A 20,630-nucleotide genomic window follows, 5' to 3' on the forward strand; every position below is an offset into this window, starting at 1 on the left:
TACCGGAAACCTACCGACCGCCAGCAGTACCTACATTTCAAAAGCAGCCACCCACACCACTGTAAAACCAGCATACCCGACTCACAGGCCCATAGATTCCGACGGATTTGCTCTGAGCTAGATGACTTTGACCGCCATGCGGAGCAACTAAAAACAAATCTTCTGCAAAAGGAATACCCCCCCTTCATTGTTGATGATGCTATTGGGAAAGCTCGAGGCTTAGACAGAAATGAAATAATCAATTTTGAAAAATCACAGCAGAACGACAGGCCAACAAACCTCGTTCTTACACATTCCTCAAACATGCCACGGGTTAATAATATCCTCTCGAAACATTTTAATATAATCCAGCAAAGCAGTCACTTGTCTTCCATTTTCAAACAGCCACCGAGAGCAGTGTACCGGCGCTCTAGAAACCTAAAGGACATGTTAGTTAAATCTAAAACGACCGCCAATGCTAACCCTAACCCCGGATGTAAACCGAGCGGAAAACCACGCTGTGAAGTTTTCAATCATGTGCAGGCGACAAATATTGTAAAGGGCAACTTCTCTGATTTCACCTTTAAGATCAAAGAATCCTTGAACTGCGACAGTGCCAATGTGGTATACATGCTAAGCTGCGATGTGTGCGGCATGGAATACGTCGGCCAGACCGAAACACCATTCAGGTTTCGTTTCAATAACCACAAAGCCCACGTCCACACACTGCCAAATCTCCCTTTTTCTAAGCACCTGTGCCTTCCAAACCACACTTTCGAAAACATTCGGGTCATTCTCCTTCAATCAGGCTTCCAAACAAATCGACAAAGAGAACAAATAGAATCGTACTTCATACACAAATTTCAGACTCTAACCCATGGTATTAATGAAACATTGGGCAACTTTGCCTTTCTGAAAAGCCTACATAACTAATAGACAAGGCCTTTATCTCCCCCCATTTGCCCGCTCCTAAGAATTTCCTCCTTCTCACGCAAACTATACTGTTCGTTATTTAGCTCCTTGGCCTCCCCCCTCTGGTCGGTTTTCTATCCCGCAACAAACGTCTTCACTTAGGACACGCTCGCGGGAACCACTTGACGCGAATGCCCGGCTGCGGCATTGGGTTTCGGGTTTCGGGAGAGCGCGTCTGGCCGACGGCTCTTTCGTCGCCGCGGCGGCGCGCCGCCCTGGCTCCGATCGCTGGCGTGTCGCGGGGTGGAACAACTCCGTCTAGAACACATAACTCTTATCCCAACGGTTTCTTGAACACCTGCACCGCTGGGGAGCGGGCCGTCCTGATGTGCATGCTCGCGTTGTCTGTTTTTCAGTTTCTATTTTTTTTTTTACTTTTTTTTTATGTTATTCTGCACCTTCCATCGAGAGAGACTTGTCTTGCTTTTAGTGTCGTCTTCGCGGAAGCACGGCGCGTATGTAACATTCGTCGGCTCTCCACTTTCTCTTTTTGCCCCTTTTCTCTTCCCCCCCCCCCCTTTTTTTTTTTGTTTCTCTCTTTCTCCGTCTTTGTTGCATCACCAGCCAATAATCAACTGGAGCTTTTCGCCCTTTCTATCTATTCAGTAATGTTTGCTTCTCCAAAGACGGAGAGCGAGAATTCCTTCTCCCTCTCCTAACAGTGGCGTAATGTGCAGACTTATTCTCCATACTCAATTCTACCTTGAAGAAGGACGGTCCACCGTCCGAAACTGTTGGAATAAAATAGATAATCGGGAAAGTTGTGTGACATCCTGTTTGAATTTAACTCTGGCCCATTAGTAACAAGCAATCCATGTCTATATATATATATATATATATATATATATATATATATATATATATATATATATATATATATATATATATATAATTTTTGTTTCGCAATTACTAAATTAGCTAATTATGTTAATTTTTCTAATTTAATAAATATCGACTTTAGACCAAACATGGGAATTGGAAACTTGCAGAGCACCTTCAGAAACCCCCATTCCATTAATTGCGATAAAGAAAGTCTCACGTGTATCTTTTTTTCCGGGCTGAAAAGAAAGCCCGCGAAATACAATTAATACCACGTGACTAGCGCATTTGAGCGCCGCGATTGTGGTGCTCTCAGTCGTGGTTTGAGCGAACGAAATCAGCTGCTGCCGTGACCCGATTGTCCCGTTGCAGCGGCAGGCAGAAATGTTGGCGATGGTTAGAGCGAGCTCGAGCTCGCCCGTCGCCACCGCGATCTTGGCCAGGCCTACGCACAGCAGCAGCCCACATCACGACAAGCGGATGACGATAAAGAACCGGCAAATGAAGATGCAGCGCTAATTTTAGTCGAGTCATATGATGTCATCTCGCCCCTTTACCCAAGCCTGTATGCGCAGATCACGGTGCAAGATATATTCTTACACCGGGGCGCAGATTCAGTGGATGATACCGTATCGCTCATCCATTTGTCGTGGCGTTCGCTGATGGGAGAGAAGCAGGCCTTGTTAGAATCTCCGTGGTGTCGGCTCGCCGCTCTCGCCGCTACTTGCACCGTCACGTGGGCCGGCTGTCTGACGCGGGCGAAGAAGCCATTGCAGGCATATCGGCCTGCCGCTTTAACGGGGCCGAGACACGGCCGCCGCTAATTTCGTTCGCTCAAACCACGACTGAGAGCACCACAATCGCGGCACCTAAATGCGCTAGTCACGTGGTATTATTTGTATTTCGCGGGCTTTCTTTTGAGCCCAGAAAAAAAGATACACGTGAGACTTTCTTTATCGCAATTAATCGAATGGGGGTTTCTGAAGGTGCTCTACAAGTTTCCAATTCACATGTTTGGTCTAAAGTCGATATTTATTAAATTAGAAAAATTAACATAATTAGCTAATTAAGTCATTGCAAAACAAAACAATGCCTGTAGTGCGCAAGGAGGCTGGCAGTTGAATGCAATTGGTTTCACTGACCTACCTTAAATGTATTATTTTGCATCCCTTGGTTCAAGTTGGCTGGGACACCCAAGTGGCAGGTTTGGTGAAATAAATAGTTGGAAGTCAGCGCTCTATTCTCTTGTGTTCTGTTCTACCCTGTCCCTTATGATTTGTTCAAATCCATGCGAAAGAAGATCCGAAGATATGCTGCCCTGTCCGCCCCCACCCCCCTCTTTCCCTACCTATCGAGAGCTACTCCTATTCGGCCCATACCGCTCTTTTCGGTTGGAAGATCGGCCTTCCATTCTATATTTCTATATTTTCAGCCATGGACGAGCACCCGGGATGCGCCGCAGCCATAACTGATGGAAAATATACCTGAGCCGCAGATAACTGATGCACTTTATTTTCTCAAAGCCGTAGGAAAATTGAATAATTGCGCCAATAGCGCCGTGCCTCCATCTATTGTGAGATAAACGAACCCAGGCGCGTACGGATCGCTGACGTATGCGTCGATGTTTATGGCTTTGGCTACAAGCTGCGATTAATAATTGAAAGTAGCATCTTTTGCTAGGTGTTTCACGTCCGCTGCAGAAGCACTGGACTGTCGGGCTTAGCGGAGTAAAAATGTCCCGCACAGCTTTTTTCGGAAGCGGAGAAGCAATGATTTATGGGGAAACTATTTGCGAGCTGCCGCCGCGCGGAGCAACACAATATGGCGGGCGCTAGTGTGCGTTGCTTTCTGCGTTGGTGACTGTTGTAGTAATGCGGTGTATTTTTCATTGCAGTAGACGCCTTGTGTCGTGACGCGATGCTCCTAGTTTAACGCAAAGATGAAGAAGATCGTCCTGAGGCCCGTCGAAGGCGGACAAAAGGCAGTGGAGCTTACTATCGGCAAAACCATCATTGGCCGGGGACCGCTTCTAGAAGTAAGTCGCCGATCGCTCCTGAGCGTTCGTTTCTGGATAGCGCGGCGCGCTGCTAGTGCAGTAATTTGTTTCAAGCTTCGATCGTCGAACTTGCAATCTGCTAACTTCTTGCAGGTGCATGCATACCGATACGGCTGAGCGTTTGTTTCTAGAGGCGCCTGTAAAACGGCCCAGATCCATTACGGCGGCGTCCCCAAATTTTTAGTGCATTTTTTGTGCGTGCGTGTGTGTGTGTGTGTATGTGCGCATAGTTCTTCCTTCACGGCAACAGTGTGGCGGGTGACTGACCGGGCAGGCAGGGCTGAAACAACGCGTCTTGAAATGAGCCATTTCTTCCACTTACTGTGCGTGATGCTGCGTCGCGATTTTTCGCTGGCCCAATCGAGCATTGGACGGGATCGCTATCGCCCAGGCCTCGAGCGCTGGGATAAGGTACATCGTACGCGCGTGGAATTTGCGAGGTTCAACTTGCCTGTTTACTTGACCCCGGTGTTTTAAACTCGCTTGGCGCATGCGGTGCACGTATGCTTCGTGATGACTTAACAGGACAAGAGGCTTTAAAATCATATAAAAAAAAAAAAACTGCGACTTGAAAATGATGCAGTGCTGTCTAAACCCTGGCTGACATCCGCCGGCACTGCGCGCTGTGTGAAAAGCCTGATCACTTTCTTGCAAAAACTTCTCGCATTCTCGCAAAACACCTGTTAAAACATGCATTGACACCTACCACAGTTCTAAACATAGGTATTCGTCTAGGCGGCTTTTCGATGGCTCAAGAAATACCTCATCACTTAAGGGACAGAGGCTTGCTTGTAAACTGCCTCACCTTTGATAGTTTTAATATCACTCGCTTATCACCTTACTGTCATTATTTCATGCAGTGCAGCGACAAGAAGGTTTCCAGAAACCATGCTGTGTTGGAAGTCACAGAAGGGGGCGAAGTCTTCCTCACACCTGTGAGTCTTTTGTGCTCACATAAGTTGTGTTGAGTGGAATGAGTAAGCGTAGTCAGCTTGCCGCACTGCCTGTTTGTGTTTGAATGAATGCATGCATGCAAGCTGTAGCCTTTTGTTGGTTTGCGAGTCATAAAGGCAGTGATTGCGATTCTCTATTACCATTTCAAAAGCATAAAGCTTTGAAGAATGCCTACTACATTTTATTGTTCTATAAAAAAAAAAAAAAAAAAAAAAAAAAAAAAAAAAAAAAAAACTCCTGTCCAGCTGAAAGAGTTCTCTGCCTCTCACGTTAAGTGTTTGCTATTTTGTAACAGGTTGTTGTTTAATAGAGTTTCAGTACTGGCTATACTGTTTGTGATGCTGAAATCTGAATTGAGACTTGATCTATTTTGTAAATGTACTTTAAAACTGTACCTTTATCGTAGCGAGCACGTGTCTGCCTGGCTGTTTACAGCAGCAGTTATCCTACGTTCATGATGCCATCTGTAGTTGGCACTCTTAACCAAATGACATTTGTCAGGATTTTTATTTGATTTGCAAAAATATCTGGAAAATCATAAAGCCATTCTTTATTGATTGTTCCCCTACTACACTGTGCGCTTTCACCTACAGCATTAGTAGGGCTTTGGTGGATAAGTGGCTCAATTAGCTGCAATAAAAATGACGTTACAATAGGGTGTGGGTTCATTTGAAGCGGGTTGACAGCTTAAATGACCAAACCAGTTTACAGGGCCATATTTTGTACATTAAGTTTGCCTTGGCGCAGAGATGGTAGAATAAGGCCCATGAAGTCATGAATGGCCTCGCTGCTTATGCATGACAAAAGTTGATTTCCCAAAGTTGCAACGCTATTTAACTGAAGGAGAACACAGATGGTCTCTGTAGGGAGCTTGCATGAAGCGATGCATGCTGGGTGATCCGCCATGATGTTGTCTCTGGCAGCAGACGGTGGGCAGCGCAGCCAGGTTGAATTGAGCAAGTGCCTTGTCGTTTTCAACGTTCCACCGAGCAAACAAGCGTCTGTTCGTGCGCTGCCATTCAGTTCAGTTCAGTCGTGTCCGACTCTTCGTGACCCTATGGACCATATCACGCCGCGCTTTCCGGTCTCTCACTATCTTCCTAACATCACATAACTTCATCTGCAGTGCCTCGAGGATGCCATCTAACCATCGCGTTCGCTGCCTCCCCCTTCTCCGGTGACCCTCAACCTTTCTCAACATCAAATCTTTCTCCAGTGCCTCCTCTCTTCTCATCAGATGACCAAAGTAGCTGAGCTTTAACTTTAAAATTTGACCCTCCAATGAGCAGTCAGGGTTTATGGTCGACAATATCGACTGATTTGACCTTCTGGCAGTCCAAGGAACTCTCAAGAGTCTCCGCCAGCACCACAATTCAAGCGCGTCAATTCTTCGGCGGTCAGCCTTCTTCACAGTCCAACTCTCGCATCCATACATCACAACTGGAAAGACCATAGCACGAGTTTTACGGATCTTGGTTGGCAGTGTAATGTCTCTGCTCTTTACTAGGTGGTCAAGGCTAGCCATGGCTCTCTTTCCCAGAAGCAGATGTCTCCTAATTTCATGGCTGCAGTCTCCTTCCGGGGTAATCTTGGAGCCCAAGAAGAGAAAATCTGTCACAGCTTCCACTTCTTGTCCTTTGATGATCCAGGACTTGATAGGGCAAGACGCCATGATCTTCGTCTTTTTAATGTTCAGTTTAAGCCCAAACTTCTCTCTCTCTTGTTGTACGCGCATCAGAAGTCTCTTGAGTTCCACTTCACTTTCTGCCATTAAAGTGGTATCATCCGCATATCTAAGGTTGTTGATATGTTTCCCAGCATTCTTCACTCCAGCTGAAGTCTCGCACAGACCGGCCTTCCTCATGATGCACTCAGCACATAGGTTAAATAGGCAGGGCGACAGTATGCAGCCTTGTCTCACTCCTTTCTCAATCTGAAACCAATCAGTAAGGCCATACCCAGTTCTGACAGTGGCCTCTTGCCCTTCATACAGGTTTCTGAGGAGACAGATAAGATGAATTGGAACTCCCATCTCTTGGAGAGCTTGCCACAATCTGCTGTGATCTACGCAGTCAAATGCTTTCGCATAATCAATAAAGCAGAAGTAGATGGGTTCCTGGAACTCTCTTGCCTTTTCCATGATCCAGCGAAGGTTGGCAATCTGGTCTCTAGTTCCTCTGCCCTTGCGAAACCCAGCTTGCACGTCCGGAAGCTCCCGATCCATATACTGCTGCAGCCTACCTTGAAGGATTTTCAACATCACCTTGCTAGCATGCGAAATAAGCGCGATCGTGCAGTAGTTGAAACAATCTTTGGCACTGCCTTTCTTTGGAATGGGGATGTAAACTGACCTCCTCCAATCCTGTGGCCACTGCAGGGTTGTCCAAATTTGCTGACATAATGTATACAGAACGTTAACAGCGTCGTCATGGTTGAGGTTTTGAAGCAACTCAGCTGGAATGGCATCAATTCCGCTAGCTTTGTTCTTAGCAAGGCTGGCTAAGGCCCATTCAACTTCGCTCTTCAGGATGCCCGGCTCGAGGTCAGTTATCACAACCGTCTTATGTTGGGTTTGCACATCCGGGTCCTTCTTGTACAGTTCTTCTGTGTATTCCTGCCACCTCTTCTTTATCTCTAATGCTTCAGTTAGATCCCTGCCTCGTTTGTCCTTTATTACGCCCAGCTTAGCACAGAAGCCTCCTTTGATATCTTTGATTGTCCTTTACAGAGCTGCCATTGTGTGCCTGCAATTGTCGGCAGGTTCCTGAGGAATGTACGCGTCGACGTTCTGTTCGAAAAATCGGGCGCGCATGAAGAAATGCAAAACAGTGCGACACGGACCTCTTCAAGCTTTGTGCAGACGACTGACAGCACTTTGCGTCTGAACCTGTGGCTATCCATCCACATCGCCGATATTCATGATTTCTATTTCTGGCGAGTAGTTTATACTTGCCCGGATTGGTGTCGATCTAACGTTTGTTGGCCCGTGCGAACCATTTGTGTCAGCGTCGCTAGATGAATGCTTTGCCTTCTCGCCCTCGTGCAGACGTAAGTTTGTTTTTGGAATCGTGAAGAGCCAGCAGTAGGCCTGTCCGATCGCGCCAGCATTGTCTGCGCGGACTACACGACCATGCAGACAAGGCTATGTGGCAGTGCCGGGCTGCGTCGTCTGCTGTCAATGACAACATGGCAGATTACCCATCATGCATCGCTTCATGCAAGCTCCCTATAGGAGGTACTCACTGCCATACTACCAGATGGTGTGAGCATCGTCACGCCTCGTCTGCCGTGTCGGAGGTCGCCAGTGGCATTGGCTCATGCAGCATTAGGTTCGCTGTCAGGTGCTCGTTGTCTATTGGAAGGGATCAATAAAGTTTTGCCAAGTTGTTAAATACTTTCACATCCACATCTCATGGAGCCCTTTAAGCGCATGGAGTCTGCAGGGGTATTTTGGTTCTCTGGGACATAACAGTGCCTTTTCGGTGTTGCAATTAGGCATTCACCCATGCAACAGCTCGACAACAGAAGCGGCTGGCTGCCCATTGTGCGCAACACGACTTTCGGCTCATTAAATCCGTTGTTAGCTGCCACTGAGGCAGAACACATCTTGAAGAGACAGCGCAATTGCCCCAATTCCAAAGCTGGCATGGCCACAAAACGCACAATTCTAGTGATGGTAGTTGGCAAGCCGCTGATCGCAGCTTGCACAGACGCTGTTCCAGCAGTATTGCTTAATTTGGGTGACAGAAGGTTGAGCAAATACTGTCACATGCTCGCAGCATAAATGGTATACCCAGCGAACATGTTTTACAAATTTAGTGTCGGCAACGTAACTCTGCTTAAAATGCGCATAAACCATTGAACCTAGATTCGCAACAACGTGATGTGCTGCGATAACCCTTGCTAAGTTGCAGCATGTTTTTTGCAAGTCTGCAGAGGTGACAGCGCTAGCTAAAGGAACAGACGCGTCGCAATTTACTCACCTCTAAAAAAAGGCATGCCAGCCATTGATGTCCTCACGCACGTGTGGCTCTTGGCCTCGCTCGCTTACGAAAAAATTACTGTACATTTTAATTTCTTCACCCCTCGCAAAACTTAAGACTGCACTTCACAAGGCAGGCCCCGAAGTCGGGGAATTCAACGCGAAGCTGTGGTCTTATAGTACACCGCACACCACGACGAAGTTACCGCAGTCATAGAGGCAATGTTTTAATCGAGGCTGTCGTTTTCCTTGTTCGACGAAGTGCACTGGTGTATCCACTAACTCTCATGGTTTTTGCTGGCACACGCAAAAATTCCGACAAGACAAGACGCTCATCCCACAGATTGCAACGAGTTGAATACTACGACTAGCTGCGGCGGCTGCACACCCAACCACGCATGTGGCGAATGCCGCACCAGCCGCTAGCGCCCCTTGCGGATGACGTTACGTGCATACCTCCTATAGAACTGAGAGTATTGTTAGCTCTCATTTCACATGCAATTTGTGGTCATGGTACTTGTAGCTAGAATTCTCATTGTATGAGCACAAGCAAAGTAAGTGCCTATCACATCAGCAGTTACATGGCCTCCGTTGCACATGCTGATTAGTAGTGCAAACAAATTACTTCTTTGCATTATAAAGCTGCCTAATCACAGGTTCAGACTAAATTTAATCAAGTTGGCTCTGACTAGACAGTCATTGTTGTTTGATAAACCTAACTTAACATGTTTCTGTTTCCAGACCCATGTCAACCCTTGTTTTTTTCAAGCACAAAACAAAGGGCCATCGAAAGTTATGAAAAAGGACAAACAACAGTTGCTGCAATCCGGTGACTCCATAGCGCTGCTGCCAAGTAGTTACAAGTATATTGTGGAAGTAACCAACTCATCGTCATCTTCATCCATGTATGTCATGCTTGAGCAGTTGTTCTCTTTGCCAGTGTTTTTCATTGAGGGTGCTGTCGATCCACCAACTTCTCTCAGCGTTTGACAACGGAGTCGATATGTCTCATTACTTATCTCGTTCCACATATTATGGATTTCCTTAGTTCTGTGTTCATATCACTGCACTTTTAATGATTGTTGGCTTAGTCCCGGTTTATTTTACAAACAGCTGGAGGCAAGCACTTCATGTTCCATGGGGATTTATTTGTGTGCTAATTTTGGGGATTCAGCTTGTTTGTTTTACTCTCATACTGTGCGGTCTTTGTTTGAAAGGGAAAGAATATGCAGTGTGTGAATAAGATCAGAGGAAACAAATACAAGAAAGCATGTTGTATAAGTTGAGTGTTACAGTTAATTGGGGGTAATAGGATAAGAAATTGTATTGCGTTCTTGGCTAATATCGGAAGCTTGTTGTATGTAATGATGTTCTGAAGCCTCCTCACTTTTGTAATAGATATGTTTGTGCATTACTGCATACTTGCACTCGTTTCTTCACAAGTCCGAGTCTGCCCACGTTTTGCTCATGCCATGTAGTCGTGTCTGAAGTTTTTGTCACTTGATATTTTGCACAGAACAATCACCGGGAGATAAGGTAGGCTGCCGTATTTTACATTTGAACAGTGTCACCTATTTTTCTCGAAGTATTCAGCCTTATCTCGCATGGGGCTGCATTTGCAGATCACCAGACCTGAAAGAGTCCAGGCCTGTGGACGATGCTGACAACAAGGACAGCATTGGTGAGGCAGTTATTTGTCAGGGCCTGCTTGAATGGGATGCGAGAAGGTCGCTGTTCATCCTTACCACTGTGGTGTCTAGCTGTCTGAAAGGATAGCAGTAAATGCCACTCGGCTGGTGTAATTGTGCACTGCGTCACTTTTTAAAATTATTTTTGAATTTTTACAGTACCTACAGCGCCCTGATGGGCATTGTTGTAGTGGGGATTTATACATAAATATAAGAATCAGCAAGAGCAGTCTACAGATACATCAATAGTATGTTTGCAGACACTGTGTACACTAACATGTTAGTCTCCAAGTTTCACCTTGCGAGTTGTCTAAACTCTACAGCACTGTGGAACTGTGGATGATCTGAACCAACCAGAAAGGAACATGTTATTTGTTCCTCCGTAACCATCATCCCGTGACTGATGGCTCCAGCGCAGAGAAGAAAAAAACACTCTACTGGGTGCATTCCAAGTTTACAGTTGGCAGCGCACCACCTTGTGACAGGTCTTCGTGGTGCTATCTATGTGGACCTCCACGACTAGTTCTACCATTTAATGAAACACTAGGTGTACTTCTTGAAAAAGAAGGCATCATTGCTTTTCCAATCACGGCGATAATGGTTCGAAAAGTAGTTTGACGTTGCACAAATATTTGGTGGGCTATTAGCTGTGCTCCTGCAGCCCTGATAGGACAAGAGAACCATAGGTTCCGTGATGCTACTAATTGTTAGGGTGAGTGTAGGTCTTAGTACTTTTTATTTGTTACTGTTACCTTTCCTTAGCGTTAAAAAAAAAATAATAAAGAGAATATAAAAAAAGAAATGCCGGAAGAGCAATTACATGACATATTGTTTGCTACCTCACTCTGGTGAAAGGAACCGGATAGGAAGAGGAACCATAGCTGAAAGGCAGCAAAAAAAGAGTGTTGCATCACTCATTGTTTTGCCAAAGCACGCTTAAGAATGCCTACAAAAAAAAAGAGGCAAAGAGCAACTAGTGCTCATTTTTCGGTCTTTCCTTGTGTATGTGTTCTTTCAAGCATTCAACCATGAAACCATTCACTTGACTAGTTAGCCATTTTGCTCAGCCTGTTTGCTGCATTGTCACTGCCAGCTGAATTTCGTTGTGCTTGAGCACTTGTGTTGGTGCAGTAGGATTAAATGCCTGTCGAATTTCGCAGCCGAGAAGCCAGCGACGGCAGTCATTCCATCTGAGGAGGCGAAGAAGAACGGGAGTGCCGAAGAGAACCACCATGTGACCACATCCACCACCACCACCACCAAGACTGAAAATGGGGATCGGGGCAGCTCGAAGGAGCCCAGCCCTGAGGCTGTCTCCAAGGTGCCACCAACGGCGGCAGCACGGAAGGGTGTGGCTGGCACTACTGCCAAGGCGGGTGACGACAGCAAGAGCAAGTCTGTGTCTGGGGGCACGAGGACGCTGCCACGTTGGCTGCTGGACAGCGCGGCCAAGTCAACATCAGTGCCGGCCAGCGGGAAAGCCAAGGCGACCTCAAATGTACAGAAGGGAAAACAGGCCACCGCTGGTGAGTAGATAACCTGGTGGAGGTCCGTGCAGGGCCTGTATTCTGGGAGTGCCCACGAAGCTACCATATCCTGAGTGACGGCATCTGACCAGTAAAAATTCATCTGGGGCCCTCCTTTGTGTCATCTATGCAGCTATGGGATGCTAAATCTCTCGTACCCTACTGTGCTGATTTCTTTTTATCATTACGCCCTTCTGTAGCTTGGCGGCATGTGTTTCATATGGCCTTGAACATGTGGCACGCGGCCTCCACACTGCTCACTATTTCGTGTGGAGCAGGTGGCATTCACTTCTGCTGCTTTGCTGCTTCTACATCGCACACCTGCTTTTTCTTCTCCACACACCTAGCAAACTTTATTCGTACCAGTACATATCTTCACAAATATAACAACATTGCCTGACACAATACCACACAGCCTTCCCTTTCTTGCCACCGCTATACCCATCTGGCTCGCCTTCTGGGACCTCCCCCTTCGAAGTGCCCTCAACACATTTGTGTCATCTAGAATTGTAAGGAGAGTTTACTCAAGGCTAATGTCCCACTATACAGCATTAACAGTGGCACTAAGTATCCGCCGTTACCTCCTGGAGTGCCTTCCTTTTTTTCATTGTACGCTATACATCATGCTAATGAGTTGTAGCCATTTCTCTGCTGTAACTGTGATTATCGCAGTGGGTTCCATTTCACTGGAGTCTCTATGTGAAGGCTGTAGGTTACTTGTGAGTAAGCTTCTAGTTGAGTGACTGAAATACCACCAAATTTTAAAGCTGTAGCCTCTAATGGCTCATGCCTGTGGATCATGTCCGTCTGTCCATCCGTCCATAACGCTTTTGTTACATAGGAGGCGGTAACTGGCAGCTGACATAGCCGAGCACTAACATGACGCAGGACTTCCTGACATTGCATTTGACAGGAGCTGCCAACTCTGGCCTCTCCTTTCATATGGGAGGTTGACATCACAATCAGCCTGCCAAGACCCTTGCATTCATGTTATCGCTAGGCCACGCAGGCGCTTTCATATGTCTCAGTTAAAGCGGGACTTTATATGTTGGCTGGTAGCTTACGCTATCACGTCATCACGAAGGTGGGAGTGAAAACGGAGAGAAAGAGGGGCCGTAGTGGAGGGCTTCGGACCACCATGCAATAGAGGCTTTCGCCTCATCGCAGTCTAGTGATCCAAAGTTTCCCTTGAATTTTTTGTGCCTTTGTTTCGTATTGTTTAACACAAGACTGCACAAAGAGAACGGAAACGTGATAGGCTAAATTTGATGGTATACTTTCTGCCGTATTTTAAAGGGATAAACGAGTGTTTCCTGATGTCAGTTGTATAACTCTCTGGGTATCTAATGTTACAAAGCTGAGGGCTCTGGGTGGTGCAGAACTTGCTGGCGGTCAGCAAAATATCCCGCCATCTGTAGCACTCCACTGAATTACTGAAGGCTCCATTTGTAAACATCTAGCTGCCCACTACTATGATTCCGTAACTTTCTAGCGGCTCTGTAACCTAGCATGCAAAAAAGAGTGGACACAGGAACTCTCCGTGCATTTTATTTGTTCCGGGGTGGCTCAGGGGTTGAGGTGCCCAATGACATAGATTCGATCACGATCACAGCATGTCGGGTACGTTTAGATGGAGATGAATTGAAAAGCACTCGGGCAGTGTGATGTCATTGCACATTAATGAACTCCAGGTGGTCAAATCTCATTCAAAGCCCTCCTCTAAAATGTTTTCCCCTAACTAGCCGATGTCTCTTGAAGACGTTAAACTTCATATATTATACCATATATACTGTACATAATCTACTTTTTTTTTTTTTTTTGATCCTGCATTTTTGTCGTACTATGGTTGCTGAAGTATTCTCTCTTTCTTGTTTTTGATTTAGAACCAACGGCACTACGAAAGAGTGCAAAGGAGCCAGCGGCCAAGGTTCGTGGAGGGCAAGCCAAGGTTTCTGTGAGTGGGGCCGAGAATGAGCCCGAGGACCATTCAGAAGATGAGGGTAGCGAGGAGGAGTCTGAGGAAGAGTACAAGCCCAAGAAAAAGAAGACGAAGAAGCAAGAAGAAGAGCGTCACCCTGCTGTCCCCACTCGTGACCGGAAGGGTGGCCGATCCTCAAGGCAAAACCGGGGGCTCATGCAGAAAATCTCCTTAGGTGAGTTTTGTACAGTGGCTGGGAGGAAGCGTTAAGCAATGACTCAAAATAACAGTTCTTTGTGGTTGCTCTTCTCTTCCCTAGTAAACCGAGTAAATTTACCAGTTAGTGCCTTTCGCCCATATTTTGTGTTGTGGTAACACCTCAGCAAAGTTTGCAGAGAGGAACAATTTCAAGATACTTATCCACAGATGTTAGTGAATCAAATTACATTTAGTCTTGGGTCACAGTAAGGTGTATTTCTGATAATTCAAGCAAAAATACCTGCTGCATACTTTTTAATGAACTGCACAACCGATACACACTGGGAGCTGCTAAGGTTTTTGACAGTTGGCTCATAAAATATTCAAAGAGGAATCTGAAGTTTACCAATGAAAAGTCTGTTCATCCAGTATTTGTGGAAGCGGTTGGTTATTTTCCACAACTTGATGCACCACGCAGCACATGTCATCCGACCAACTAGCTCGACTTTCTACTCTATTATCTTTCCACAACGTGTTTCAAAATCTTATTTTTCCAACATTTTGGATTCACTATTATAGTGGCAGTCAGCCTATTTCACGAAGTTACTGTTTTCCACCGTGCAAAGGCTTGCAAATGTTACAAAGAGCAAGATATTGGTAATGATCGGTGGCTTCAGCAATTGGTTGGTCAAGAGTTGTGTTCAAGGCTAGTAGCTTATCGTCTTGTTTTCCGAAGTTGGGGAAGTTGTTGGATGCTTAGCTCTGACTTTTTTTTTTACTTTTGAGAAAGTGCTTTTATACAGTCTGTCTGGCAGGAATTTCATCATAGCAACAAGATTTTCATTGCTGCTTGATGATCGAGGGCATCCACTGCTTTCCTCATTTATACTGTCTACATGTCCGCTTTGTGATTGCTGAAAACATTCCAAAACAGGGGTCCGAGATGGGGCTTTCACTCCCAAGATGTTTTTCAAGCTCGACTGGTCACTGGGTGGAGGCTGAGACCATGGTGAAAGGGGCACAGCCTGACTGTTTGTTTACCCATTTGTGGACCACTTGATTGTGCTCACAGCAGTTTCAACTTTGTTTGTGTGCCGGTCATTACGCTTTTTTGGAGAAGCTGTGTGAAACAGTGATGCCTCTATAACAGTAGTAAAATCAGGTTCGCTGTCTTCTTTTCTTCACTTCTCCTGCACCTCCTCACGGTGTTCTTCGATTTTGTGGGCGGCATGTAGTTCACACACACAGTGAGACAAAGGAGGAGAGACTTGCAGTAACAACAAAAACTCAACTTTATGCAATAAAAGCACGATGTACGGAAAACTATTTACAAAACACAGCAAGACGACTACACTTGACAAATGAAGCTGACTCATGCTACACACTGCTCCTCGAGCAGGCGCATTAACTGAAACGTGAGCTCCTAGCTCTCTTCGTGACTTCGTCTAAGCCGGGGTCTGCCTGCTACCGCTGCCATAGCTTCTTGAAAACCGGTGATCGCTGCATGGCGTGCTCTCGAATAACCACCACCGAATGTTCGAGGCGCGGAGAAGGAGTGCAAACAGCGCGGTGCTCCCAAAGCTATGTTCCTCTCCTTCGGCTCGCTGGAGAAGCTTGGAACTCTCGAAGCCATGGTCTGCAAGTTTGGCCTTCTCAAGGACATGAATTGAGGAGGACCTTCGGCCTTCTCAAGGACAACAAATCTTTCTCCAGTGACTCCTCTCTTCTCATCAGATGACCAAAGTAGCTGAGCTTTAACTTTAGAATTTGACCCTCCAATGAGCAGTCAGGGTTTATGGTCGACAATGTGGACTGATTTGATCTTCTGGCCGTCCAAGGAACTCTCAAGAGTTCCTTGAGCCTCCACCAGCACCACAATTCAAATGCGTCAATTCTTCGGCGGTCAGTCTTCTTCACAGTCCAACTCTCACATCCATACATCACAACTGGAAAGACCATAGCACGAGTTATACAGATCTTGGTTGGCAGTGTAATGTCTCTGCTCTTTACTAGGCGGTCAAGGCTAGCCATAGCTCTTTCCCAGAAGCAGGCGTCTCCTAATTTCATGGCTGCAGTCTCCTTCCGAGGTAATCTTGGAGCCCAAGAAGAGAATCTGTCACAGCACAGCTTCCACTTCTTGTCCCTTGATGCTTCAGGACTTGCCACGATCTTTGTCTTTTTAATGTTCAGTTTAAGCCCAAACTTCTCACTCTCTTCTTGTACGCGCATCAGAAGTCTCTTGAGTTCCACTTCACTTTCTGCCATTAAAGTGGTATCAGCTGCATATCTAAGGTGGTCGATACGTTTCCCAGCAATCTTCACTCCAGCTGAACACTCGTACAGACCGGCCTTCCTTATGATGCACTCAGCATATAGGTTAAATAGGCAGGGCGACAGTATGCAGCCTTGTCTCACTCCTTTCTCAATCGGAAACCAATCAGTAAGGCCATGCCCTGTTCTTACTGTGGCCTCTTGCCCTTCATACAGGTTCCTGAGGAGACAGATGAGGCGAATTGGAACTCCCATCTCTTGGAGAGCTTTCCATAATCTGTTGTGATCTACGCAGTCAAACGCATACGCATAATCAATAAAGCAGAAGTAGATGGGTTTTTGGAACTCTCGTGCTTTTTCCATGATCCAGCTAAGGTGGGCAATCTGGTCTCTAGTTCCTCTGCCCTTGCGAAACCCAGCTTGCACTTCCGGAAGCTCCCGATCCACATACTGCTGCAGCCTACCTTGAAGGATTTTCAACATCACCTTGCTAGCATGCGAAATAAGAGCGATCATGCGGTAGTTGGAACAATCTTTGGCACTGCCTTTCTTTGGAATGGGGATGTAAACTGACCTCCTCCAATCCTGTGGCCACTGCAGGGTTGTCCAAATTTGCTGACACAATGTATACAGAATGTTAACAGCATCGTTACGGTTGAGGTTTTGAAGCAACTCAGCTGGAATGCCATCAATTCCGCTAGCTCTGTTCTTAGCAAGGCTAGGTAAGGCCCATTCAACTTCACTTTTCAGGATGCCCGGCTCGAGATCAGTAATCACAACCGTCTTATTTTGGGTTTGCACATCCGGGTCCTTCTTGTACAGCTCTTCTGTGTATTCCTGCCACTTCTTCATAATCTCTGAGGCTTCAGTGAGGTCCCTGCCTCGTTTGTACTTTATCACGCCCAGCTTAGCACAGAAGCTTCCTTAATATCTTTTATTGTCTTATACAGAGCTCTTGTGTTCCTCAATTGGCTGTTGTCCTCAACTGCTTGGCACTGTATGTTCAGGAAGGCATTCTCATCTGTTCTTGTTATTTTCTGAAAATCTGCATTGAGAACCTTGTATCTTTCTCTTTCCCCCATAACTTTTGCCATCCTCCTTTCCTCAGCTATTTGCAAAGCCTCTTCAGATAACCAGTTTGCTTTCTTGCATTTCGTTTGCTTTGAAACTACCTTAAGCAACTTCTTGTATTATATCACGAACATCAGTCCACATCTTTTCAGGCTCTCTGTCTTCTAGATCTAATTCTTGAAATCGATTCCTGACTTCCACAGCATATTCTGATGGAATTTGATCCAGATCATACCTGAAAGGCCTTCTAGTTTTCTGCGTTTTCCTCAATTGAAGCTTAAATTTGGCAACAAGAAGCTGATGATCGGTGCCACAATCGGCCACAGGCCTTGTTTTTACTGCTTATATAGCGCTTCTCCATCTCTGCCGGCAAAGAATATAATCAATCTGATTCCTGTATAGACTGTCCGGTGAAGTCCATGTGTACAGGTGCCTCCTGTGTTGTTGAAAATGAGTATTTGCTATGGTCAGGTTGTTTTCTTGACAAAACTCTACTAGCCTCTGCCCAGCTTCATTTGGCTCACCAAGACCGAACTTTCCTGTAATTCCGGATATTTCTTCACTCCCCACCTTAGCATTTCAGTCTCCTATGAGAAAAAGGAAGTCTGATGATGGAGTGCAGTCTAAAAGCCATTGCAGGTCAGCATAAAATATCTCGTCAGCTTCTTCAGCAGTAGGGGTTGGTGCATAGACTTGGATAACTGTTACGTTGAAAGGGGGACCTTGGATCTGAAGTGAAATCATTCGGTCGTTTTTGGGTTTGTACTCTAGCACTGCTTTGCCCATTCTTCTGTTTACTATGAGAGCGACCCCATTCCTTCTCCTGGATTCGTGCCCACAATAAAAGACATAATGGTCGCTGGAATTAAATTCTCCCATTCCGGTCCACTTGAGCTCGCTGATACCCAAGATATCAATGTTCAATCTGTCCATTTCTCGCTTGACGACGTCCAGTTTACCTTGCGTCATAGATTTTGCATTCCATGTTGCTATGTGATATATCTCCTTGCAACATCGGACTTTCCGGTCACTTCCCGACACATCCACAACTGAGCGTATTTTTGACTTTAGCCCAGCCGCTTCATTCGTCCTAGAGCTACTAGGAATCGCCCTTTGTTCATCCCCAGTAACATGTGGGATGACTTCCAACCTGGGGGGGCTCATCATCTGGCGCCATATCATTAATGCTATTGTGACTGGCCATAGGGTTTTCTTGGCAGGAAATACTGGAGTGGGTTGCTATTACCTTCTCCAGTGAATCGCATTTTGTCAGAACTCTCTGCCGTAACCATCTTGGGTGGCCCTACACAGCAGAGCTCACTACTTCATTAAGCTTCGCAAACCCCTCCGCCACGACAAGGCAGTGATCCATGAAGGGGATCTTAGCTAGTATATCGATATTGCATATGTTGAAATAAAAGCATATATCAAGCTGTCAAGCTATCCCTTTGAAATTCCCTTGCAGAAGTACATAGTAACAGCTCGTTAATTCAAACTCTGGGGGGACCGTAAAATTGTTTGAATTAAGCAGAGTTCAAATTGATGACCGGATGCTAAAAAAAGCGCCCATTGCACCCGGCCATATCTGGCATCTTTATCACACTTGCGGTGCACGACTATGGGCATTGAAATCATGGAGTCCGAACACCGAAGGAAATAAAAAATATCCAATCAGTTTGTGCGCCTGGAACTAATGCCAAAATGTATCCACGTGAGCGTCATGCTTAATGATAAAATATGACATTATTTATGCTTCAAAAATTTTTATTAACAATAGAATGTCGAAGCATATCAAAATGAAAAATAATCAGTGATGCGGATTTGTTTGCGCTTTCTTTGCCGCGACTCAGCAAGCATTGTCAGCAACTTTCCCAACATCTCCGCTGCGGCGTCCGAATTCTCATCAGTGGAGAAATAGCATGCAGCTAGATTGAATGCCGGTACTGTTCACATGCACTCGGGTGTGGCAACGGATCGTCGCTTCCTCGGACTCGTCGTAGCTGTCAGCTGTGCTCGCAATGCATGAGTCAGTCGGGCAGCGTCTGCTGACAGCACGGAGCCTCGATAATCTCGGCATCACTTAAAGGCCCCGGTGTCTCCACGTCACTGTCTACGTCCACAAAACTCCCGTAGTCAACACCCTCCGATAAAACAGCGTAGGCAGGGTCCAATACAACGGAGTCATCACTTTCAACATCCAAGTCTGCCATGCAGCAAGCCGCACTTGCGGAAACAGTTTGTGGTGACGTTGGTCTTGACGGCGTTCCATGATGTTGTAGCATGTGGCAAGTTCTGAGTAGGTTGACATCATATGACTTCCCGCTGTCCATACATGCAAGAATCTGCTTTAGGAGGTGGTGCCTGTGCAGTGTCTTCAGATTTTTAATAATCCCGAGGCCCATAGGCCGCAGTACAGCAGTTATGCTTTTTTGGCAAAAATGCCAGACGTATTGCCTTCAATCCATTAATGTTTAATTGTGCCAGATAGTAGCCGACGAACACTGGAACAATCCTGTTCTGTGCCGCAAGCTTTCTTGCTAGTGTGCACAGCCAGTCCATGAAAATTGCTCGCATCATTCATGACCTTTTGTTTCAGGTGTAATCAACAGGCAGAGTCTTCGGGCTTTTAAAGCAGCGAGGCTTCGCTGCTTTGCCTGTCACTAGCAAGCGGCACCATTCCGTGCCCGTCACGTTCGCACACACCAGCGCCGTTACCCTTTCCTTGCTTCGCTTCCTGCCTGAGCATGTATCGCCTTTATAGCTAACTGACAGTCTTGTTTGGGAGCAACCTAAAATAAAGCGCAGTTTTATCAGCATTGAAGCTATCGCTGAGCAAGTAATCAGCTGGATACTCTAGTTCACCTGAGACCCAATTTTCACAGGTTTCTTAGTCGGCTGCAGCTGCTCCTCAACAGACTTAACATCAGCCCGTGGCGGGCCTTGAAACGAGACAAGCAGCCTTCTGATGCACTGAAGTCGATGCTTATTTGGCCGGCGAAGTCCACTGCCTTTGCAGCAATTATGGGTCCTCATAATGGAATGTTCCTGCTGCGAACTTCCTTTATCCTTGTTATGACAGCATTCTCCATCTCGGGTTGAGCCAATGTTCGTTGTCGTTTCTGCAGGGGCTCAAAATATCTTTTTGATAGGCATCGATGATAAGAGTCCTTGTTCTCTTGATGTAGGTAGACATAAG

At 46.1% G+C, this 20,630-nt stretch overlaps 1 protein-coding gene across 4 annotated transcripts in view; it reads left to right on the forward strand.

Moving 5' to 3' along the window:
* Nucleotides 1-3,407: 3,407 nt before the first annotated feature.
* Nucleotides 3,408-20,630, forward strand: part of LOC146175434 (uncharacterized) — a 39,510-nt gene continuing 22,287 nt past the window's right edge. For 3 of the 4 annotated variants that reach the window (XM_084581780.1, XM_084581781.1, XM_084581778.1), the window contains exons 1-6: nucleotides 3,409-3,805; nucleotides 4,687-4,761; nucleotides 9,504-9,667; nucleotides 10,385-10,443; nucleotides 11,611-11,976; nucleotides 13,860-14,129. In XM_084581780.1, coding sequence (XP_084437906.1) covers nucleotides 3,710-3,805; nucleotides 4,687-4,761; nucleotides 9,504-9,667; nucleotides 10,385-10,443; nucleotides 11,611-11,976; nucleotides 13,860-14,129 — 1,030 coding nt within the window. In that variant the 5' untranslated portion in view covers nucleotides 3,409-3,709. Of the gene's footprint in view, nucleotides 3,806-4,686; nucleotides 4,762-9,503; nucleotides 9,668-10,384; nucleotides 10,444-11,610; nucleotides 11,977-13,859; nucleotides 14,130-20,630 lie in introns of all 4 variants that reach the window. The other variant, XM_084581777.1, reaches the window with a different exon arrangement.

The sequence above is a fragment of the Amblyomma maculatum genome, chromosome 10 (assembly GCF_055883805.1).
Source record: "Amblyomma maculatum isolate TAMU_Amacu chromosome 10, ASM5588380v1, whole genome shotgun sequence".
In the NCBI taxonomy this organism is placed as follows: Eukaryota; Metazoa; Arthropoda; class Arachnida; order Ixodida; family Ixodidae; genus Amblyomma; species Amblyomma maculatum.